The sequence below is a fragment of the Python bivittatus genome, unplaced genomic scaffold, assembly GCF_059951505.1.
Source record: "Python bivittatus isolate LINGU-HERP-01145 unplaced genomic scaffold, Pbiv_v1 ctg000080_np1212, whole genome shotgun sequence".
Taxonomy (NCBI): domain Eukaryota; kingdom Metazoa; phylum Chordata; class Lepidosauria; order Squamata; family Pythonidae; genus Python; species Python bivittatus.
The window spans coordinates 4891574-4912527 of NW_028277035.1; the positions used below are offsets into that span (position 1 = coordinate 4891574).

Below are 20954 nucleotides of genomic sequence, written 5' to 3' on the forward strand. Positions count from 1 at the left end.
TGTTCCCTCTGAACCTTTAATGCATTCAGAAAAAGAGCTGAGCAGCATAAAAGAGAACATTCTTCATTATTAGATAATGAGTACTCCGTGAAATACTAACACTTCAAAACCAAACAGCAGTAGATAATGACAAATAATAACTTCATTTTTCTGCCCAGCGCAGCATATCTTTAGCAAGCAGCTCTTTCTCTGAGGACGCCATTTTATCAAACCTGAAAGGCAGCCAAAAGCTTAGGACGCTGTGCTGCTGCCGCCTCTAAAACATTATGTAATAAACTGATTTAACAGAAGCAGATGCTATTTGCCCCCCTCCCTTTTTTTCCTCTTGTTGCTCTAAAGGGGCCAATGAGTAATAAAATACCTGAGGAAAGGTGACGCCCAACCATCCTAGGAGACGCTACATTGTGTACAGAGCTGCCTCCCCTTCTGCATCTAGGTTCGCCTGGGCTCTCAGCTTCAATATGTCGGCTGTGTTGAGAGTGAGCCTCATCCTGTAGAGCTGCCAAGAAAACCGCTCAGTGCAAGTGTGCACCCAGACAACCTGCAAGCTTGCTCAGGCCTTAGCTCTGCTAGCTTTGGAAATGCTCTTTCTATGCAGGGAAACTCTTCTACTTTCCCCCCTCCCCCCAGCATACAGCCCCCTTAACTCTGGGTAAGGCATCAACAGATGAGGACTTTAAAGCTTGATTATCTAATTGCAGCTGACATTAAACCGATCTTGCTTCCTCCTTAAATTCTTTCAACTGTCACAAAACATTTTCAGTTCGAGACCTAGCCACAATTAGCACGGTGGCTTCTTTTCTTCTGGTTTTGAAAGTCAGCCAAAAGAACAGCCGCATATTGCCGATTGGCTACATCCAAACACATTCCTGCCTCCTTCGTATTTCCACCCTCCTCTTCCTTTCCCTTAAAAAGAAAAAAAAAAAGTGCTATATACTTGGCACACCAGCCCTAGCAATGATATTGGGGGAAAAACTTGACATAGAACCAGGTAATCCCACAAGTGCTTCATTGTTTCTCTGCTTTTATCAAGAATGTAGAAAGCATGCAAGTGCATTAAAAACCACAGCTTTTAGTCTGTGAACATGTGGAATTGTAACTACATGCCCCAGAATTACAATACAAGCTGCGGTGCTTTTTCCCTTCAATATTTCCATCTGTTCCACTGTGGAGGTGCAAGTATTAGATTTCCAGTTAAGGCTTTTTAATGGTTTCTCGTCTTTTGCTGAACACTTTGTGATTTTTATGTGAATGATGGTACCAACATCTGATCCAAAATATGACATTTTTATACTTGTAAGATACAGAAAAATAATCACTGTTACCATATTGACTAATGCTGCCCTGAATCCCTCCCCTTAAGATCAGGAAAAAAGAAAAAAAACCCCTCTTCTATCCCATTCATATTCCAGACCCTCCAATTTTAAAGATAATTTGGAAGAAGAATTGGGCATATATTTATATATTTAATATATTTGTTCTAGTACAGTCCAGATACTCCAGAAGTAATTCATTCAGATATAATTACTCTAAAGAAAAACTACAAATGAACCCTAAATTGCATTCACTAGCTCCTAAAATGTATGATTAGAATAAAGATGTATATATTTCACCAAGCTCATGTAGGTGCACATTTAACTTTCTACAAAACTCAGCTATGATTTTTCCCCTTGTTTTTAAAGCAAGTTATCACTACTATCACAAGTTACCAGCAGTGGAACACTACAATTAAAATTACACAAACATTATTGAGAAAAGACAGAAGTGCAACTGAACAAGATTTCAGTAATTAGGATTCTAAATATTAACAATAATTATTCTGCATAATATAACAACAAAAATAAAAATATTCTGAAACTTGCAAGTTACATACATTTAAGTAACATTTGTATATATGATGAATAATCTTCTAAAAAGAGAGAGCATGTATAATGACATCCCTTTGAATATATAGGTAGTCTTCGTTTAACTACCACTTGTTCAATGACCATTCGAACTTATAACTGCGCTGAATGAGTGGTATAGTTGTGGTCATCACAGTGTCCATGCGGTCATGTGATTGTGATCTGGGCACTTGGCAACCAGTTCGCAATTACATCAAAGCATCCTGCAGCCACATGATCACCATTTGAGACCTTCGTTAACAAGTGAAGTTAACTGGGAAGCCAGCAGGAGGTCACTAATGGCAACCATGTTACATCACACTTAACAATGGTGTGGGATTCACTTAATGACAGCTACCAGAAATGCTGGAACTGCCATACTAAGCAGCACAATTGCATGACATCACACTTTATGATCATGCTGCTTAGCAATGCAAATTCTGGTCCCAATTACCATCGTTAAGCAAGGACTACCTGTATAGCTCTATCATTAATTTCTCAGTAGTTACAACTGCTTTTTCCTGGTATCAAGGATTCATGGATTTAGTTTTAATATTGTATTCAGACCTCTTTATTACTTCATTTTTCTTATTTCTATATTCTACCTTTCATGCATTTGAATCAAGAGTATATATAGTGTTCAATATGTTTCCTTCACTGAGGTGAAATAAGTAAATTAGGTAAATATATGTATAACACAAACTCCAATAAAAAAGGAAAAGATAAACAAATATTAAACAGTATTAAAGAATTTATGTTGTCATTTCTAATAAACCAAGAGATGGCTATGTAATATCTTATTGTCAAGTCAATTTAATTCTGTGTATTAAACAAACATTTGACTTCCATTTACAAAAGTTTCCCAAGTTGAGTTTTTGTTGGCAATGCTTGGGGATGCAATAATCTCTCTCACACCATATTTATACCTAGATTCTTATTTCTAGATTGAATTGTACAATAGATTGTTGCTGGTTGGATATTTTTAAAGATGATTTTAAGAAGTATTTCAGAAGAAGTATTTTAAGAAGCATTTTAAATACTAACTATGTTATTTGAATTATTCAAACCATTGGGGAGAGGAGATGAGCTATGGTCTATATCAAGCCACTGTTGGAAGAATCCCAAGCACCTGTACGCAATTTTCTGAAAATCCCTTTTGGATTTTCTGAATGCTTACATTACTGTGCCACAGAATATAATAACTTTATATGGGCCCTACTAATACATAAAGGGAATTTGAGATAATGTTGGTAATTATTTTATTTATTTCATAAAGTCACCAAACATGCTAATTATATGTTTATTTGTAATTGCCGCAAAGGATCCCAAAGGATTCTGAGTTGCACAGAAAATATATATTTATATTTATTCAATTTATATAGCTGCCCATCTCACATATGTGACTCTGGGCAGCTTACAGAGTTAAAAACACAAAAATAACTAAAAAAATAATTACAATAATAACAACAAAAAACATTAAAACACATTAAAACTATTAAAACCATTAAAAAACCCATAATCTGTGAGTGATAAAGAGATTTGTGGCAGAATGTATAAGGGGTCTGGTAGCACTTCTTCTGACCAACATACTCCATGAAAAGGCATAAACTTCTGTGAGCTGTAGCTCACGTCATCACATGCTGTAGGAGGAGAGCCGTGTTACTCTATGATGGTAAGCTCACCAAAGCTTATGCTTTTTCAGAAAATTTGCTGGCCGAAAAAGATGCCACCAGAATCTGTTCCCCCCCCCCCCATCAGAAGTGGTACTTAATAAGATAATATCACATAATAATAATCATAGTAAAAGCTAACTATTCTGAAACCAATGACTGTATACAATCAACCTCCAAAGACCTTCTGAAATAATTCTTCAGAGCATCATAAAAACAGGGGCCATCCTCTTCTTGGGGGACAAACTGTTCCATAGGAGGGAAGAGCTCACAGAGAATGCCTACTGTTAAGCCCCTTGTCATCAAGTACTATGAGGTTAGGAAGACCCCAAGTTGCAGGCCTCATCTCTCTGGAGAGCACATCCTGTTGAGAGTCAAACTTGGTACTGTCCTGGAATCAGAAGACTTCTGAATTAATAACTACTCTGTCTTGCTTGCATTGATTCTGAGCTTGTTTCTCTCCCACCAGTCCATGATAGCCTCAAGGCTCCAGATAAGGACTTCTACTACATCTCTCATTTAACCTGGGGTGGAGATATATAGCTAGGCATCATTAATGTATCTGAGTAAAAAAGTACCCATGCCTTTAGATTCAGTAACTGACTATATCGCCTTTAGTTGCAGTAACTGCAATCAAATACTTCCTGTAATTGGTTATCAGTCTTTCACATTGCTAACAGACAGACAGAAACTTTATTTTGGTCATTGACTTATAAAAATACATTCAGTAAAACAAACAAAGTTAACCCCTAACATCAATGGCAATGTGGGCGAAACTTGCGTGTAATGTAGCAAAATTTTGCTATTTTTAGAGAGAGAGAGATTTATCCTGATTGTTTAACAAATAGTGCAAATAAAAATTATCGGAGTGCCCTGGAAATTTAGATTCAAAAGGGGTAATCAACTGGTGGCGAATGTTTTTATAGCAACCGTGTCACGGGGCAGTTTTGAGTTTCATGAGGGGTTTTCCTATATTTCCCTTCCAAAACAGTTGTGGGGAGAACATTAAATCAAGCTAAGGATAAGGCTCTCCTGAATTTAGGAACTGTGATATAATATAAACATGAAGCCAGTTTAGGCGTTAAAATATGGTTATTTACAATTATGAGAAAAAGTAACAATTTCTGTTTGGCCTTCTATATTTAAGATCCTTTGCCTAAACATTGATCTAGCTTGGTCTGGCCCTAAATTTAAGATGGCATCACTGGAAAAGACACAGTGGCTCGGTTTCTTTTGGATAGCCGTTTCCCAAGATTTGAAGCTGTCTGCCAATATTAGATGGTCAGTCCACTAGGATTGTGGTGTAGTTTTAGCCAGTAGGTAAAGATATTTATCCTCTGATAGACTGGATTCAAGTTTACTGACTCCTACTTCTCGCTGAAGTACTGCATTTGGAAGACAGCGGGTAACCTGAAAGATTCTTCTCAAAAATTTTGTTTGAATTCTTTCTAAGATAACCATGCTGTTATATGGTCCTAACTGAGCCCCGTATAGCAGTTGTGCTCAGGCTTTAGCTGCAAGCAACTTAACTGCAGCAGGGATAAACTGTGCTCCTCTGGAAAAAGTAAGTTTGAAAAGCTGATGCAGATCTCTGTACATTATGAGATACATAAACCAGGTAGGCATTTCTGCTTCCTGAAGCTTGAAAAACTATCCCTAAATATCTGAAGATCTTAATCTGCTCAATGGGCTGCCCACCTAAGTTCCAGCTTCTCTGTTTTGGGCATTTGGAGAAAGTGAGAATTTTAGCCTTGGAATAATTTATTATTAGTTCCCCTCAGTACAATAATGCAGAAGTGATCTCAAGGCTCTTTTAAAGGAGTGTAGGAACTTCTTCATATAACATTTGAGGGGTCTCTAGCCTGATGAACTATTCATTTCAAGTCTGCCACAATATTTCTATAGAATTTAGGTCTGAACATTGACTTGGCCACTCCAAAACAGTGATTTTTTTTTCCCCATCCCTTCTCTTGTAGACTTGTTAATATATTTGAGAACCTTAGCTTGCTGCATGATCTACTTGCATTTCAGCTAATAAGCAGATTTATTATTTATTATATCAATTTATATAGATGGGCATCTTGCAATTGCAACTCTGAATATAGGATGTTATTATTGGGCAAGCAGATGGGCCTGATATTCTCATAAAATTTTCTAACGCAAAGCAGAATTCTTGTTTTGTTCAACAATGGCACGTGGTCTAGGTTCTGAGGCAGCAAAGCATCCTGGAACTATGACATTACTATTTCTATGCTTAATAGCCAGTATGAGGTTCTAATTGTAAAATTTGGTTTCTACCACACCAAATTCTATAGCCTGAAAAGTTCCAATTTTAACTCCTCTGCCAATATAACATTCCTCCAGAAGTCTGGAGGGTCATCCAAGTGGTTTTTGGCAAATTTGAGGTGAACATAATTGTTCTTTTTAGTGAGCTGTAGCATTTTCCTTGCTACCTCCCATGAATCCTATTTTTACCAAGTGCTTTTCTGATTATGATGTCATGAACGCTGACTTTAGCTAAGGAAAAAGAGGTCACTGAATGTTGTTGTGGGGTTCTCTGTGATTCCTGGATGATTTTATGCTGCAGTCTTGAAGCAATTATTTGGAGCATGGGGTGGGCTTTGTTTAATAAGACAGTACAACAGAGAAAGAAAAACAAAATAGAAGAAAGAAAAACAGTAACAAAATTACATATCTGTAAGAGCTTCTCATATATGAATACACACATACATTTGTGCACACGTAATTGTAATTGTCCAGTTGAAGTGATTTTGACAAGACGGCCACCCTTGGGAACATTCACAATTGTTCCACACCTTTTTTATTTTAAGGGTATATCTCTGACTGAATCAGTGGAACCCCAGAGCTTTAGAAATTATATTGTAAATTGCTTCAGACTAGAAGGCATCAATTACTTTTTACAAAGGTATTCAGAAATTTCTTTTCAACAGACACTTCTGGGTGAGGAATGGCGAGCTAACACATCTCCAAACAAGCGGAGATGATGTCGCAGCCACGACTGAAGGACCAGTGAGTAGACAGGTCCCACAGAACTTCTCCAGAACAGAGAAGATGGGAGATTGCCCACTTGTGCTCCAGACAGTTGCTCCTCACAAGGAGACTGCAGGGCAGCAGTTCCCTGTGGGTATGAGTGCTGGGAAACAAGGAAAGCCATCAAGCACTCAACCGCAGCAGGACCTTTTTAAGGACACTGGATTCGTTAACCTCACTTTTGGAAATTATTTAATTATCTTAAGGCTAATAAAGATCATCAAAATGACAAGTTTGCAAAGCCACCTCGTGAGTTTACCTTCCCACAATAAAAGAAAAATTAACTATAAGTTTAAGAATTTAAAGAATTTGAAATAAATGGCAAAAAGCTAAATAAGATTTTAAGTTAAGGAAGTTATAAACAAATTAAGGGACCAGATAAATTTGGAATATTAGGACTTTTGCTTAAGATTTTGGAAATAATTATATAAATAAATAGCACCTTCATGGGAACTAAATTGTTTAGTCTATCTTAAGTCATAACAGAATTTTGAGACTTTATAATTACAGAAATTGGACACTAGAGAGGACTAAAGATTACAGGCAGAAAAGGAAAAAGGGGGGGAAAAGAGAGAAAGGCTTTCCTTTTGTTTTTGGTCAGCACTGGGACAAAATGACAGAATATGGTATGACGTGAAATACTTCAGGAGATCTTTGAAGAATGGGGTCAGAAAATAGCAGCTGCCATGTCTTCTTCTATGGATAGATTATTTCCAAAAGACATTAAAGAAGAAATGACACACGTGAAAGAGAATACCTTGGAAGATCTACAGGATAAAGAGGTGAAAAAAACGTCACCTGATGCAGAAACCTTAGAATATAAAGAAATTGTTGAAATACTGGAAAATTTTAAAAAAAATGTGGATTATATGACAGTTAAGGTGGAAATGGAAATAATAAGCCAAGAGAACAAACTGGATAATGACTCCTTACTGGGTTTATAAAAGAGGTTTGCTGAAGATTTGAAAAAGCCTTTGAGATGGAACAGAGAAAATTTTAAGAGAGATCAAATCCTAAAGACTAAGACTGTTAGAAGCAAAAGGAAGGAGTACAAAATTGGTTTGCATGACTAAAGTTAAAACAAGACATTTTTCTATAAAGCTCTGGGAACCGTTTATGGACTTTTTGATGACACCAGGAGTGAAATGTTAATGATTTATGGATTTGCATATGAATAAAGGATGGGTTAAGGGAAGAAGAGATACTTGCATGTAACATTATAGGGGGTGAAAAATTAGGAAGTTTTGCTTATACTTGTGAAGAAGATTGGAAGTCACTTCTTTAAATATTTTTTTTCTCCTTTTCTTAATTATTCCTCTTTCTTCTTCTTTTCTTTCTTTCTACTTTCTATTCTCTATTTTTATTTTTGTTTCTGAGTTTAGTTTGCATTATGTTTTACTACTGTTATTAATATTTTCAATAAAAATTATTTTAAAAAAGAAAAACATTTCTTTTCAGTAGAGAACAATGTCCTCCAGGATCTATGTGGTAATGGCAGGAACCAAAATTTGTAACATTTTTGTCACAAATCAGCCCAAATCAGCCCTGCTTATTTAATGAACATACATATGGCCCTAGTTATTCTCTTAACTGAATTTATTGAACTGTGGGGGAGGGGACGGCAACCAATATTTCCCATTAGTATATCACATTTTAGGAAATAAATGAAACAAGCTTCAAATGATGGTGCTATTTGTTCAATCAAACATTGTATCAGTAAGACAAGTTTTGATAACATTCAGTGGCACACATATCCAAAAATCCAGAAAATTTAAAATGGAGTGAATATTTTATTACCAAAATGTATACACCAGCTACTCTTCCAAATCTATATACTATATATGTATTGTGTTTTTGATTATGATTTATTCAATTTGTATGGACACCCTTCTCATCTAAGAGACTCAGGGCAGCTCACAACAGGTAGAATAGAATATTCTTTCTGTATTCGAAAGAAAAAAAAATACCAATGTGCCACTTAAAAATATAGCAAAGCAACTCTAAAATATGATGTTAAGGATTTCAAGTCATGTTTCTAGTTTTGCACCCAAACTCACCATCACGTATAGAAGGAAATGGGAACAATTAATTTGACAGCAATCCTCTTCTTATACTGAAACTATGACACTACTTCTGCATGTTCAAACATAAAAAGTGTATTATGATTTATGCCAGGGTTTTTCAAACTGTGTTCCATGGAACCCTATAGTTCTGAAAGAAATTGAAGGGATTCCATAAAAGACTAAGGGAGATAAGATTCACTTAAAATCAGCCAATCTTCTGTTGTTAGAGCTTTGCCTCTTGATCGGGGCTTCTAAGATTTTATTAAAAAAATAATGGTTCCAAGGCCTGAAAAAGTTTGAAAACCTCTAATTTATACTGTTATGCTGCCACTTTTAAAAGACCTCAACACAGCTTTGCATATAAATATTTTAGAAAAGACTGATGTGATGACAGCCTCCAAATGTGATGGATTATAATGCATTTGGAAGACACCAGACCAAAGAAGGTGATTATACTATCAGTATGACTGAGATCACAAATAATATAAATAAGCATGGCCACTGCTAAGTTCTTCAGATGCAGTAAGCCAAGAATCTCTAATATTTCATAAATATTACTTGTATTATTACACCTTATTGCTCAGGTTTTGGAGATACTCTAAAATCATATTTCTGCTCAGAGAGTCTCTGGAAATGCCATTTATAATGCTAAACTTGATTTGCTTTACAGTCATTCCCAACAGTAGACAGCTGTTATATCATACAGTTCTTGAAAGAAGATTAAGACTTCAAGTGGACATAAGGAGCAGAAAGAGCAGGTCAACTTTCAACCTTGTTAAAACCGATTAGCTGAGCTAAAAATATACAGAAATTCCTTTGTGAGAAGCAAAGGCTGCCAATTACACATCATAGTTTTCATAATCTCTCAAAGCTCAAAAATGCAAAATTTAATCAATTACCAAAAGTAAGTTCTTCCTTTATCAATGGAATACCATTTCAATGCACTACAATTATTATATATTAAGGCCACATTTTTCACTTCATTTTTCACTTTTTAGCATTCATGAGTTGAATTTTTGAAGCTAGTTTAATTTAATTTAATTTATTTATTTATTGGACTTGTCCCCGCCCATCTCCCCACAACGGGGGACTCTGGGCGGCTTACATCAAATTAAAATCATAAATAGATGATTAAAAGTTATAAAAGAACCACACTTACAGAGATAAAAAAGAGATTAAAAGATTCAACAGGCCGATAGAGGCCACACCAGGCCGCTAAGGGGCTAGCCAACCCCATTTCTGACATCCTCCCTCCCCACCCCCAGGCCAGATGGCAGAGCCAAGTCTCCAAATCCCTCCGAAAGGCCTGGAGTGAGGGGACCTGTCTCACCTCCGGGGGGCAAGATGTTCCAAAGGGCGGGGGCTACAGCAGAGAAGGCCCGCCTTCTGGACCCCGCTAATCAGAGTTCTTTTACTGAGGTGGTCCGGAGCATGCCCTCTCTGTGAGATCGGGTGGGATGGGTTGAAATCATGGGGGCGAGGCGGTCCTTCAGGTAACCTGGCCCCATGCCATGTAGGGCTTTAAAGGTGATAACCAACACCTTGAATTGGACCCGGAAGCAAACCAGTACCCAATGCAGTTCACGGAGCAAAGGTGTTATATGGGTCCTTCTTCGGGCCCCAAAAATTGCTCGCGCGGCTGGATTCTGGACCAGCTGAAGCTTCCAGATACTCTTCAAGGGTAGCCCCATGTAGAGTGCATTGCAGTAGTCTATCTGGGAGATAACAAGGGCATGAGTGACCGAAGGGCATCCCGATCCAGGAAAGGGCGTAACTGGTGCACAACCCGAAGCTGTGCAAAAGCCCTCCTGGCCACGGCTGCCACCTGCTCTTCGAGCAGGAGCCGTGAGTCCAGGAGGACCCCCAAATTACTCAATGGGTCTGTCTGGGGCAGTGCTACCCTATCCAGCTCCAATGATGACAACGTCCCGGATGCAGAGGAGCCATTAACCCACAGCCATTCCGTCTTGCCAGGGTTCAGGTGGAGCTTGTTGTTCCCCATCCAGACCCTCACAGCCTCCAGGCACCACGAGAGGGCGGTCACGGCATCACTTACCTTACCAAGGATGGAGATATATAGTTGAGTATCATCAGCATACTGATGATACCTCATCCCATGATGACGGATGATCTCACCCAGCGGCTTCATATAGATGTTGAAAAGGAGCGGAGAGAGAACCGAACCCTGTGGCACCCCACAAAGGAGGGGCCGAGGATGAGACCTCTCGCTCCCTATCACCACCGATTGGGATCGGCCCCGGAGAAAGGAGGTGAACCAGCACAAAACTGTGCCGCCCACCCCCATATCCCTAAGCTGTCCCAATAGGATACCGTGGTCAACGATATCAAACGTCGCTGAGAGATCAAGGAGAGCAAGGATGGTTGCACTTCCATCATCCCGCTCCCGCCAGAGATCATCCATAAGTGCGACCAATGCCGTTTCCGTTCCATAGCCGGGCCTGAAACCTGACTGATAAGGGTCCAGATAATCCGTTTCCTCCAGGACCCTTTGGAGCTGCGAAGCCACCACTTTCTCAACCACCTTCCCCAAGAAGGGGAGGTGGGAGAGTGGACGAAGGTTGTCCAGTACGGTAGGATCCAGGGAGGGCTTCTTGAGGAGGGGGTGTACCAACGCCTCTTTAAAGGGCGCTAGAAACACTCCCTCCTGCAAGGATGTATTAACCATCGCCTGGATCCAACCACATGTCACCTCCCGAGCTGCTTTCACCAGCCAGGAGGGGCATGGGTCCAGATGACAAGTGGAGGCCCTCACAGTCCGGAGGATCCTGTCCACTTCCTCAGGAACCACAGGATCAAACCGTTCCCAGATAACTAGGCAAGAGCGATCCCCCGGTATCTCCCCAGACCCTGCACCATGCTCGGAGTCCAACTTGGAACGAATCCGAGCAATTTTATCCTGCAGCCGCTCTGCAAATTCCTCCGTGCAGCCCTGCAAATGAACCACCACATCCCCCTTACCAAGGAGAATTAACTCTTGATTACATAGTTGCTTATTTTGAGGAATATAGTAACAACTGAATTTTTATCTCAGAGAGACTACAATAACACTTCAAAAACAACATCAGTTAAAAGAACTAATAGTATTTTTCATTTGTAATACAACTGGTATGTTAGGCACTAGCACAGCATAATTTGAACAATATAACATAGACACTTCCATAAGATTTATTCTGTGATGAAGTTCAGTTTACATTGAAAATTATACTCCTAACTATCAGGGGTAACATCCTGTAACTGGTATAGTATGTGACAAGATTAAGAGATGTTAATGCATTTATCATGATCAGCAGAATTTGGTAAATCAGATTCCTGTGACATGGTATGCTCTAGAGAAGCTGAACTACAACTTCTAGAATTCCTAACCAAGTATCTCTAGCCATAATGACCAGGAATTCTGGGAGTTAAAGTGCAGCATCAATATAGGCAACCAGGATAAGGATCCCAGTTATAGTTATTCTTTTTGCTTTCTCAGTGAATTTGCAGCTAAGCTGCATCCTAACAGATATCACATGTTTTGTGTTTAAATATGTCTGAGACAAAAAGACTACTACAATTACAGATATTATCATCCTGAAGAAGTTGAACTCAGCTGAACTTTATAGTTTGTGTTAATTTTTAGACTAGCCTTCCTTAGTTAATGGCTTCCAGATATTTTGGGACTCGAACTCCCAGAATTCCTGGGCTTGCAGTTCCAATACATCTGGAGAGCTCCAGATTGGGGAAATCTAAATATAAACATGATGTGATTTGAATATTTGGTTATATTACATTTTTATATCTATACTACATTGGTGCAATATGCAAAGTAATACTCATAATGGTCTGAATGCAATCACTGAACCACAATTGAGCTGTCTAAAAGGATGACCACACGTGAATCATGTTTAAACTATTCTAAGTACTTTACTGGAAGAATGGACTATACGTGGTATAATGTTATGATTATTAATCATACATAGTGCACATGAATGCACATGTTTCATGTATTAAAAATAAATATACATATATGTTTTATGTATTAGTTAACAGGTTTGGGGGCTCCTCGTGGACTTGTGGCTCCTGCGTAAAGAGCAGGTGGCAATTGCAGTCAGGAGGGCTTTTGTACAGCTTTGTGTTCTGTGGCACTTGTGACTGTTTCTAGACCAGGGGTCCCAACTCATGGTCACTCATGCCTCAGTCATCTCCCGATTTGACTACTGCTCTATATGGGGCTGTTCCTGAAGAGTATTTGGAAGCTTCAGCTGGTGCAAAATGCACTGGCACAGGCAATTATGGGTGCCAGTCATTCAGCACATGTGATATCTCTGCTTTGTGAGCTGCATTGGCTACCAGTATGCTTCCAGGTACAATTCAAGGTGCTGTTGGTCAGCTTTAAAGCCCTTCATAGCTTAGGGCCAGTTTACTTACAGGATCATCTCTCCCCAGTAGTGTGCACCCATCCTGTTACATCTGTCAGGAGAGGCATGTTCTGGGTCCCACCTGCGAGAGTGCCATCTAGCGGGACCCAGGAAGAGAACTTTTTCTGCCATGGCACCAGCTCTTTGGAACATCACTCCCCCCAAGATCAGACTTGCCCCAACCCTACTGGCCATTTGCAAGGCAGTAAAAATTTGGTTCTGCTTTCAAGCCTGGGGCCCTAATAGTGTGGGTGGGCCTGTTTCTTGGCTGTATTGATTGTGGAACGCTGTGAGTTTCTCAGTTGCTGTTTTTATGCTATTTATGTTTATAATATATTGGTTGTGTTTTTATTCTGTTTTTATCCTATTTTAATTGTCAGCTGCCCAGAGTCATGTATGAGATGGGTGGGCATATAAATCTAATAAATAAATAAATAAAACACAAGATGTTTTATTTGTACCTTAATTATTTTATTATTCATGTAGTTTAACGATTTACTGGAAGAATAAAAGGTCACTTCTACTGCCTCTTCTGCTCTGTCCTCTTTCATTTAAGTGTACATCCCGTACTGGCATTCTCTTTCCTTCTCCACTTACATATTTAAATTTCAGAAACATCAGCACTTACAAATCTACATGAGGCTCTCCGCCAACAACTGATTTCATCATAAAGACATGTAACCTCTTTGATACACAACCGAGAGACTAAGATCATTTGGTTTTAAGTGGTACCTGCTTTAGAATCCAATTCAGAACCCAGACGGCAGATTTATTTTTGCATCTAATAAAGCTTGCTTTTACTGACTGTAAAGTTGCCTACCTTGAATAGTCAAAGTTAAAATCTAAATAAAGAAAAATACACAATATACTGTGATAACTGATTATTCTAAACCTAGATTAATAAAGATGAACCTTAGTTCATGTACAACTCCAGTTGACCCACTCTATGAGGAAAATCTTACAGTCAGAATAAAGCATATGATATAGGGCTGCAATAGTTAAAAACAGCTGTTTGACACAGCTGTTATAAACAATCCATTTGACACTATCTTGCTTTATTCTATGCTACTATATTCTGCCCACATTAAAACCAGAATGTACTCTCTAGGTCAGAGTTGTCAAGTTCAAAGGGGAAAAATATAGAAGTTAATGTTAAGAATATAAGAAATGTTTGATATTCAACATACCCAGCAAAGACTATTTTGCCAACCTTAGACTGCCTAGCCAGGAAACAAATGAACAATACCAGGAAAACAAGGAAGTACAGATATAAAAATCAAAGAACATGAAAAGTGGTTTAAACATAACTTACAATAAAGAGTGGCATACCGTATGTGATTTCTCTCCCCCTCTCAGAGAAAGGGAGGGAGGGAGAGAGGGAGAGAGAGAAAAGAATAAGAATAATAAAATAATATATTGATAAAATCACCATCAGTCAATTGCAAAAGGTGGAACAGCTTACATCCTACGACAATACCTTTCACACCATCAGACAACAATATCTGCCTATCCTAGGTCCTTGGGAAGGACTTGATAGGTGGATAAAAATGCCACATCCAGTCTAAACATCTGACTGACTGTGTGAAGGAAGAGGAGGAAGAGGAGGAGGAGCTACTTTCAAGCTGGCTTTTCTCTCATTGCTTGAAATCTTAAGACACATGAAAATCAGACTCAAGGAACCTGAAAAACAATATTTTTTTTAAAAAGTGTTCAGCCTTGGAGCACATAAAATCTGTGATTTTCCTCTTACCACTTCAGGACCATTGACGCCACCATTCTTAGGCTAGCAAAGCAAATGGGCTTTCAGGACTGGTATATATCAGCCAGGACAATTTTAAAAATGGGGTGGTTTATCAATCAACAGCCATCAATTAAATTAAACATTAATTTTTAAAACCTTTAAAATGTTTTGATTTATTTTTGGATAAAATATCTAGAATAATTTCAAGTTTCCCTACCCCTGGATGCATTCTTGAGTGGTTTGATTTACAAGTTCATTCAGCATTTGATCTCATATTTTATTTTAGAATATTCATTTAAAATCTGAATAAAGCCAGAAAGAGCACATTAAGGAATATTCAACTAGTATGCCAACAGTGTTGCATATATATTGCAGTCCCTACAACAGTACTGGCTTACTGAAGACTTTCCTCTGCCCTAGGAAATACCTGTTTATTAGCACTTAAGACTCCATCTAAGTGCCTGTGGTAAAATACCAAGGATGTGCAGTCAGAAAGGGAATGAGTTTATACATAAAGCCAGAATTTTTAAAAGCATGTTTTGTTGAATAAGCCACAGTAGCCTTATTCATACATAATGGTAAACCATAATGAGTAGCCACATATTCTCAGTCACATATTATATTAAGCCCAAAACAAAACAAACTACAATGTGGCTTACTGTTCTTATGAACCAACACAACATCTTGTGTAAGTGTGAAGATGCAGTCCAGTAAAAATGATGCTATAGGACAGAACTGTAAGAACCACTTCCAGATCCTGTTAACCTTTTGCTGTTAGCTGTCTTGAGTGCTTTTTTGGCAGAACAGCCAACTTCTTAGGCCAAGATGCTATAACTCATGAGTGTAAGAACAGCCCTTTAGATCAGACAAAAGTCTATCAAATCTATTATAATTTCACACAATGTCCAACCAAATGCTTCTGGAAAGCCTACAAGCAAGCATGAAGGAAATAGCCTTTCCTGACTCTTGTCTGCTAGTAACAGGCATTGAAAGATACAACATTATGAACAGGACAATTCTATTAGGAAGCAAGATTATTAACCAATACCCTGTAATTGTCCCACACTCTAAGATCTTGCCTAAATCCCTTTCAAAGCCTTCCAAAGTCAAAAGCTTCAACACTTTTTGCAGCTGCAAACTCCATAAATTAATTTTGGGATGAATGGCATTCCCCTTCTCCCCAGCAACTATTGAAGAGGAAATTTAAAACAATACATTGTTAAGTTACAGCCTAAAAACTAATTTAAAATCATGGCAATATTACTAGTCTCCCTCTAGCTGAACCAGGTGGCTGTTATCCTTGTTCGTTCTGAATGTTGTTTCATATGATAGAAGATGCTTTCTCCTTTCACTTACTTGCTCCAAATAAGTCCCACATTTAACACTGCCTGATCAGCTTCAGTAGACTTTTCAGCTCTCCTTTACTCAGGCTATTCTTAGGAAGGAATACACTCTGAGATCTACAAGTAATTCCACTCATCTATGATATAAGCTGGACTAAAGCCATTAACTCTCACAGGAGCAGTTCATCCTGCTACAATATCACATAATGCATTTAGAATATGCATGGTTGCCAACTCACGGTCTGACATTTCTTAAAGCAACAACTGCTAAAATCCTAGCTTACCTTAAATAGCTAATAACGTTACACTCAGATTTTGAGGAGTTAATTTGCAAGCGTTAGCAATATTTTCTATAAGTTAACTTTTTTGGTTTTAAATATCTGGATATAAAATAATTCAGTTTTGAAAAAAATATATACCAATTGTGTGTGTGTGTGTGTGTGTGTGTGTGTGTGCAGCTAGCTAGCTAAGTTATGAAGTTTGCATAAGCTGCAGCAGCATTTCGCAAGCAGCGTATCATGGATATATACACACACACACACAAACAATTTGTATCATACATATTTCACTGCGAACAGTCATACTGTATTTTTCCGACTATAAGACAATACTTTTTTCTAAAATCCTTATGCTAAAAATTGAAGGGCGCCTTATGCAAGGAAGTAAGCTTAGGAGAGAACCGCGCGGTTGCAAAACTGCCCATACTTTGTCTCTGCAAACAGGCTTCCTCCTATTGCTAGCCTCCAATCATGAGTGAAATAGCTTGTCTCTGCAAACAGGCTTCCTCCAATCATGAGCCTCCAATCATGAGCCTCCAATCACGAGTGAAACTGCCCATACTGTCTCTGCAAACAGACTTCCTCCAATCACGAGCCTTATGTAACTGACATCAGCTGATGCTGAACAAACCAATTGGAGGAAGTCTGTTTGCAGAGACAAACTATCGGCAGTTTCACTCGTGATTGAATGTAATCAGTTATGCAAAAGAGCATGGAAATAGAGCTGAAGAGAGACGGTTTGGACCTCCTCCCACCGAGTGTATCAGGTCAATGTTACCTAATTACTAAATAAAAATGTGTTCTGCACTATCTTTAAAATATTGATTTCTTAATTTTGGGTTGGGAAAGTGGGGGTCGTCTTGTACATGGGGGTGTCTTATTGATGGAAAAATATGGTATTTTGATTTCAAGCTCAAAATGAAGCTCTATTAACATGGGAGCTTTGCTTTGAGTTCAAAACACTCAAAACAATGTTTTTACAGTCTACTCTGATAATGTACTTGTTAAAATGTATCCTTTCGTAGTGTGAAGTCTGCAATAGGTTTCAGCTTTGGTTTTGTTTCTGTCTCTTCCACAGAGCTTAACTCAGAGAAGTACACACAAAAAAGTCCTCTACTAGATTATGGCAACAAGAGGCACACTGCTGAATACTCCACAAAGAATTCCAATGAATCTCCTGTTTATTAAGCTGACAATATTACATTACTTTCATTCAGGTCTTGACTCTATACTGTTCACCCATACTTTCCAGGTGAAACTGTTTCTGTACCAGAGAACAACATGTCTTCCTTTTTAGGTGACCACTGTGCTTTAAATCAGAAAACAACCACTCTGAGTTAAATATTAACTATTTAGCTGAGCACCTGAACAAGTGTCCTGCCTCTAACACACTTCTTTCAACTTATATCACTCACCTGTTGGGATCTGAGTCTTACTGGGGTGGTGATGTCCACCTACTCCTGGCTGTGGAGGAGGACTTGTTCCGACTTGTCCGGTACCTTGCGCTGGGCTCGTGCTGATAAGAGTTCCAGCAGGCAGAGGCTGGCCTCTTTTTAAGAGCTGCTTCTGTTCTTGTTGGCGGAAGCGTGGAGGCACCTCACGAGGCAGGTATCGGGATGCAGCTGGCTGCTGCCCGTTGGCAGATGCACGCTTGCCATTATTATTGTTGGTAATAGTGCTGGTGGAAGTACTGGTACTGGTACCGGCAGGTTGGGGCTGGCTTAAACTGGTCTTAATAGGTTCTGGCACTAAAAAAATAAAAAGTTAAGAAAATATTTATTAAGAGGGAGAATTACACATAATTCTCCTTAAACCCACCACACTTGAAATTAAAATCCATCAACATGCTCTTTGCTGGAATAAACAAGTGAACTCATCATGAATATAACACTTAAGAAGCAAGGTTTATGCTACATAAATGTTATATGTTTTAGGCATGGTAATATTATTGCGACCAAAAATTTAAAAACAACATTTCTGGACATCTCAGTGATTTCTAAAACTTTATACTATATATATTAACATTGTTTTTCCCCATGTCTCCAGGAGTATGCCACAATAAGATGATTTTTTTCTGTCTTTTGATATTAAGAGCAGATCAACCTTGGGAAGACTTACATACACTAAGGTAAAGCTTCAACAACAACAACATCCCCCTGCTTTGGGTAGTTATCGGTTCAATCTCAGATGTGAACAGGGTATCCATAAAGCACCACAAAATTTTAAGGGCATAGGAAGAAGTTGTCGGTAAGATTATGGAATTACAACTGCTGAGGTAAGAAATAGAGAAACGTGTCAGTTTTTCTAGTCTTAATCTCTTTTTGCTCCATTTTTAAGGAAGCAATTTTCCATAATAATAATATACTGAATAATTTTTAAAAATGTGAATGTCAAAGTGCAGTTGCATTTTGGTTTATATATTCCCCTGGTAGGTCTATATTAGGTAAATTCACATTGAAATGTGAAATGAACAAATTTCTTCCCTATTCTTATTTATGTCCTTAAAATATAAGAGCCAATTAACTTTAGTTAGCTCCAAAATTAAAAAAACATAAATGAAGCTTTTTCAGTATTGCTATTATATGCTTCATCTTTTTAGAATCACATTCTACTACATATGATTACATAATAAATCTATTTACAAAATGTTTTAATACCTTCTTTACAGTTCAGCAATTTATAAAGGAATTTTAGAGCAACATAAATCAGTTACTAAAATGTACTAAGTAAGAGAGAGGCATGAAAAATAAATCACCTCAAAAGAAAACTATCTGAATACCCAATATTTATTTGCCCCCAAAGCTTTCATATGAGTAACCATGTTTTCACTGTGTATTCTTAAGGCAAGCAGCAACTGAACCAGCTTTTCATAGTCAGGAGACCAAAACAACAAATACTATTTTATATACCCACCAACCTCATTTCTGTAAGTAAAGAACAGCAGAACAGGCCTTTAAATGTTGACCAGACGGAAAGGCCATGCACATGTGAAACCAGACAGTCCTTAAGATATCCCTGCCTTGCATTGTTTAGAGCTCTTAAAGGTCAAGCTAGTACTCTGATTCGGAACTGGAAACAAATCAGTTATTAACATAAATGGCACACTGCCATAGTTATATGCTCAGTGCCCTGAGATCTAGTTACAAGTCTTGCTTCTGGACTGTGAGCCAACTGATGTTTCTGATCCCTTTTAAAGGCAGAGCCACGTGGAGGACACTATATACTCTAATTTGAATGTTACCAGGCATAATGAAAGATAATGCAGTGCAGCAGTAAAAGTTGATACACATAGTCCTCACTTATTGACCACAATAGGGACCAGAAAATTCATTGTTAAGCAAGGTGGTCATTAAGTAAGTCATGGCTGATTTTACAACCTTTTTTGCTGCAGTCACTAAGCAAATCACCATGGTTGTTAAACGAATCCTGTGGTTGTTAAGCGAATCACACGGTTCCCCATTGATTTTGCTTGCTGGAAGCAGGCTGGGAAGGTCACAAATGGCGATCACATGACCCCAGGATGCTGCAACCATTGTAAATGCATGCAGGTTGCCACGCACCTGAATTTTGATCATGTGACTGTGGGGATGCTGCAGTGGTTATAAGTGTGAGGACCGGTTGTAAGTCCCTTTGTTCAGTGCTGTCATAACTTCAGATGGTCACTAAACGAATGTTTGTTAAGCAAGAACTATCTGTATCTTTAAAATCAGCAAATTGTGACCCTAGTACACACAACCCTAAGTCAAAACCATAACAAAGACTACAGGGATATTCATATAATCCTACTATTTTCTTAACAAATTACAATGGAGATTTAATTTTGTCTTTCACAAATACCTCAATTATCTCTCATTGTGGAAATCAACCACTTATACTTAGGTGGAAGCAGAGATGCCAATCTTCTTTTCTCTGCTACTCTGAACTACTACAGAATAAAAATTAGCTTAAATATTCTACAACATTTACACCAGCCCTTGTGTTTTACATTCTTTTCAACTTCATTTGTAAAACTCAAAGTCATTGTGGTGAATTACATATGCAGTACATTTAATACAAAACCTGGAATGTATATACTGGGAATATAGATGAAACACTGACTTTGTTTAAATCTCTGCAGCTGCACAAAACTAGAAACATTTCCTGAATTTTTAACTGGAATAAAACCAGAGCCTGATCCCCACTGAGATAATATTATCCAAGAACAAGGCACCATCAAACAGAACAAAGATTCTGTTAATACATTTGGTTTCTTTCACCATAACCTGCTAAGTCAAAATATATAAAAATAGATGAAATCACACATAAATTAATGGGGCAGTACAACATCATACACTATACCCACAACTGTGAAATGGAACAACTTATGCAGAACATTTTGTTGCAAGACTTAAACTTCTGAAAAGTTTTAAAAACCTTATCTTATTAAAGCTATAGAAACATAGGCTGTAAGGGTGAGAAGGGACCTTAGAGATCATCTTGTCAAACCCCATGCCCAGTGCAAAAATTC

General features: G+C 38.2%; 1 protein-coding gene across 8 annotated transcripts in view; it reads right to left on the minus strand.

The window, feature by feature from the left end:
• Positions 1–20954, minus strand: part of TNRC6C (trinucleotide repeat containing adaptor 6C) — a 156268-nt gene that overhangs the window by 61254 nt on the left and 74060 nt on the right. For 6 of the 8 annotated variants that reach the window (XM_025164659.2, XM_025164658.2, XM_007425037.4 and 3 more), the window contains exons 4-5: positions 17863–18195; positions 362–499 (exon numbers count right to left, since the gene is read on the minus strand). In XM_025164659.2, the coding sequence (XP_025020427.2) occupies positions 362–499; positions 17863–18195 (471 nt within the window). The remainder of the gene's footprint in view (positions 1–361; positions 500–17862; positions 18196–20954) is intronic. The other 2 variants (XM_025164660.2, XM_007425038.4) reach the window with 1 other exon arrangement.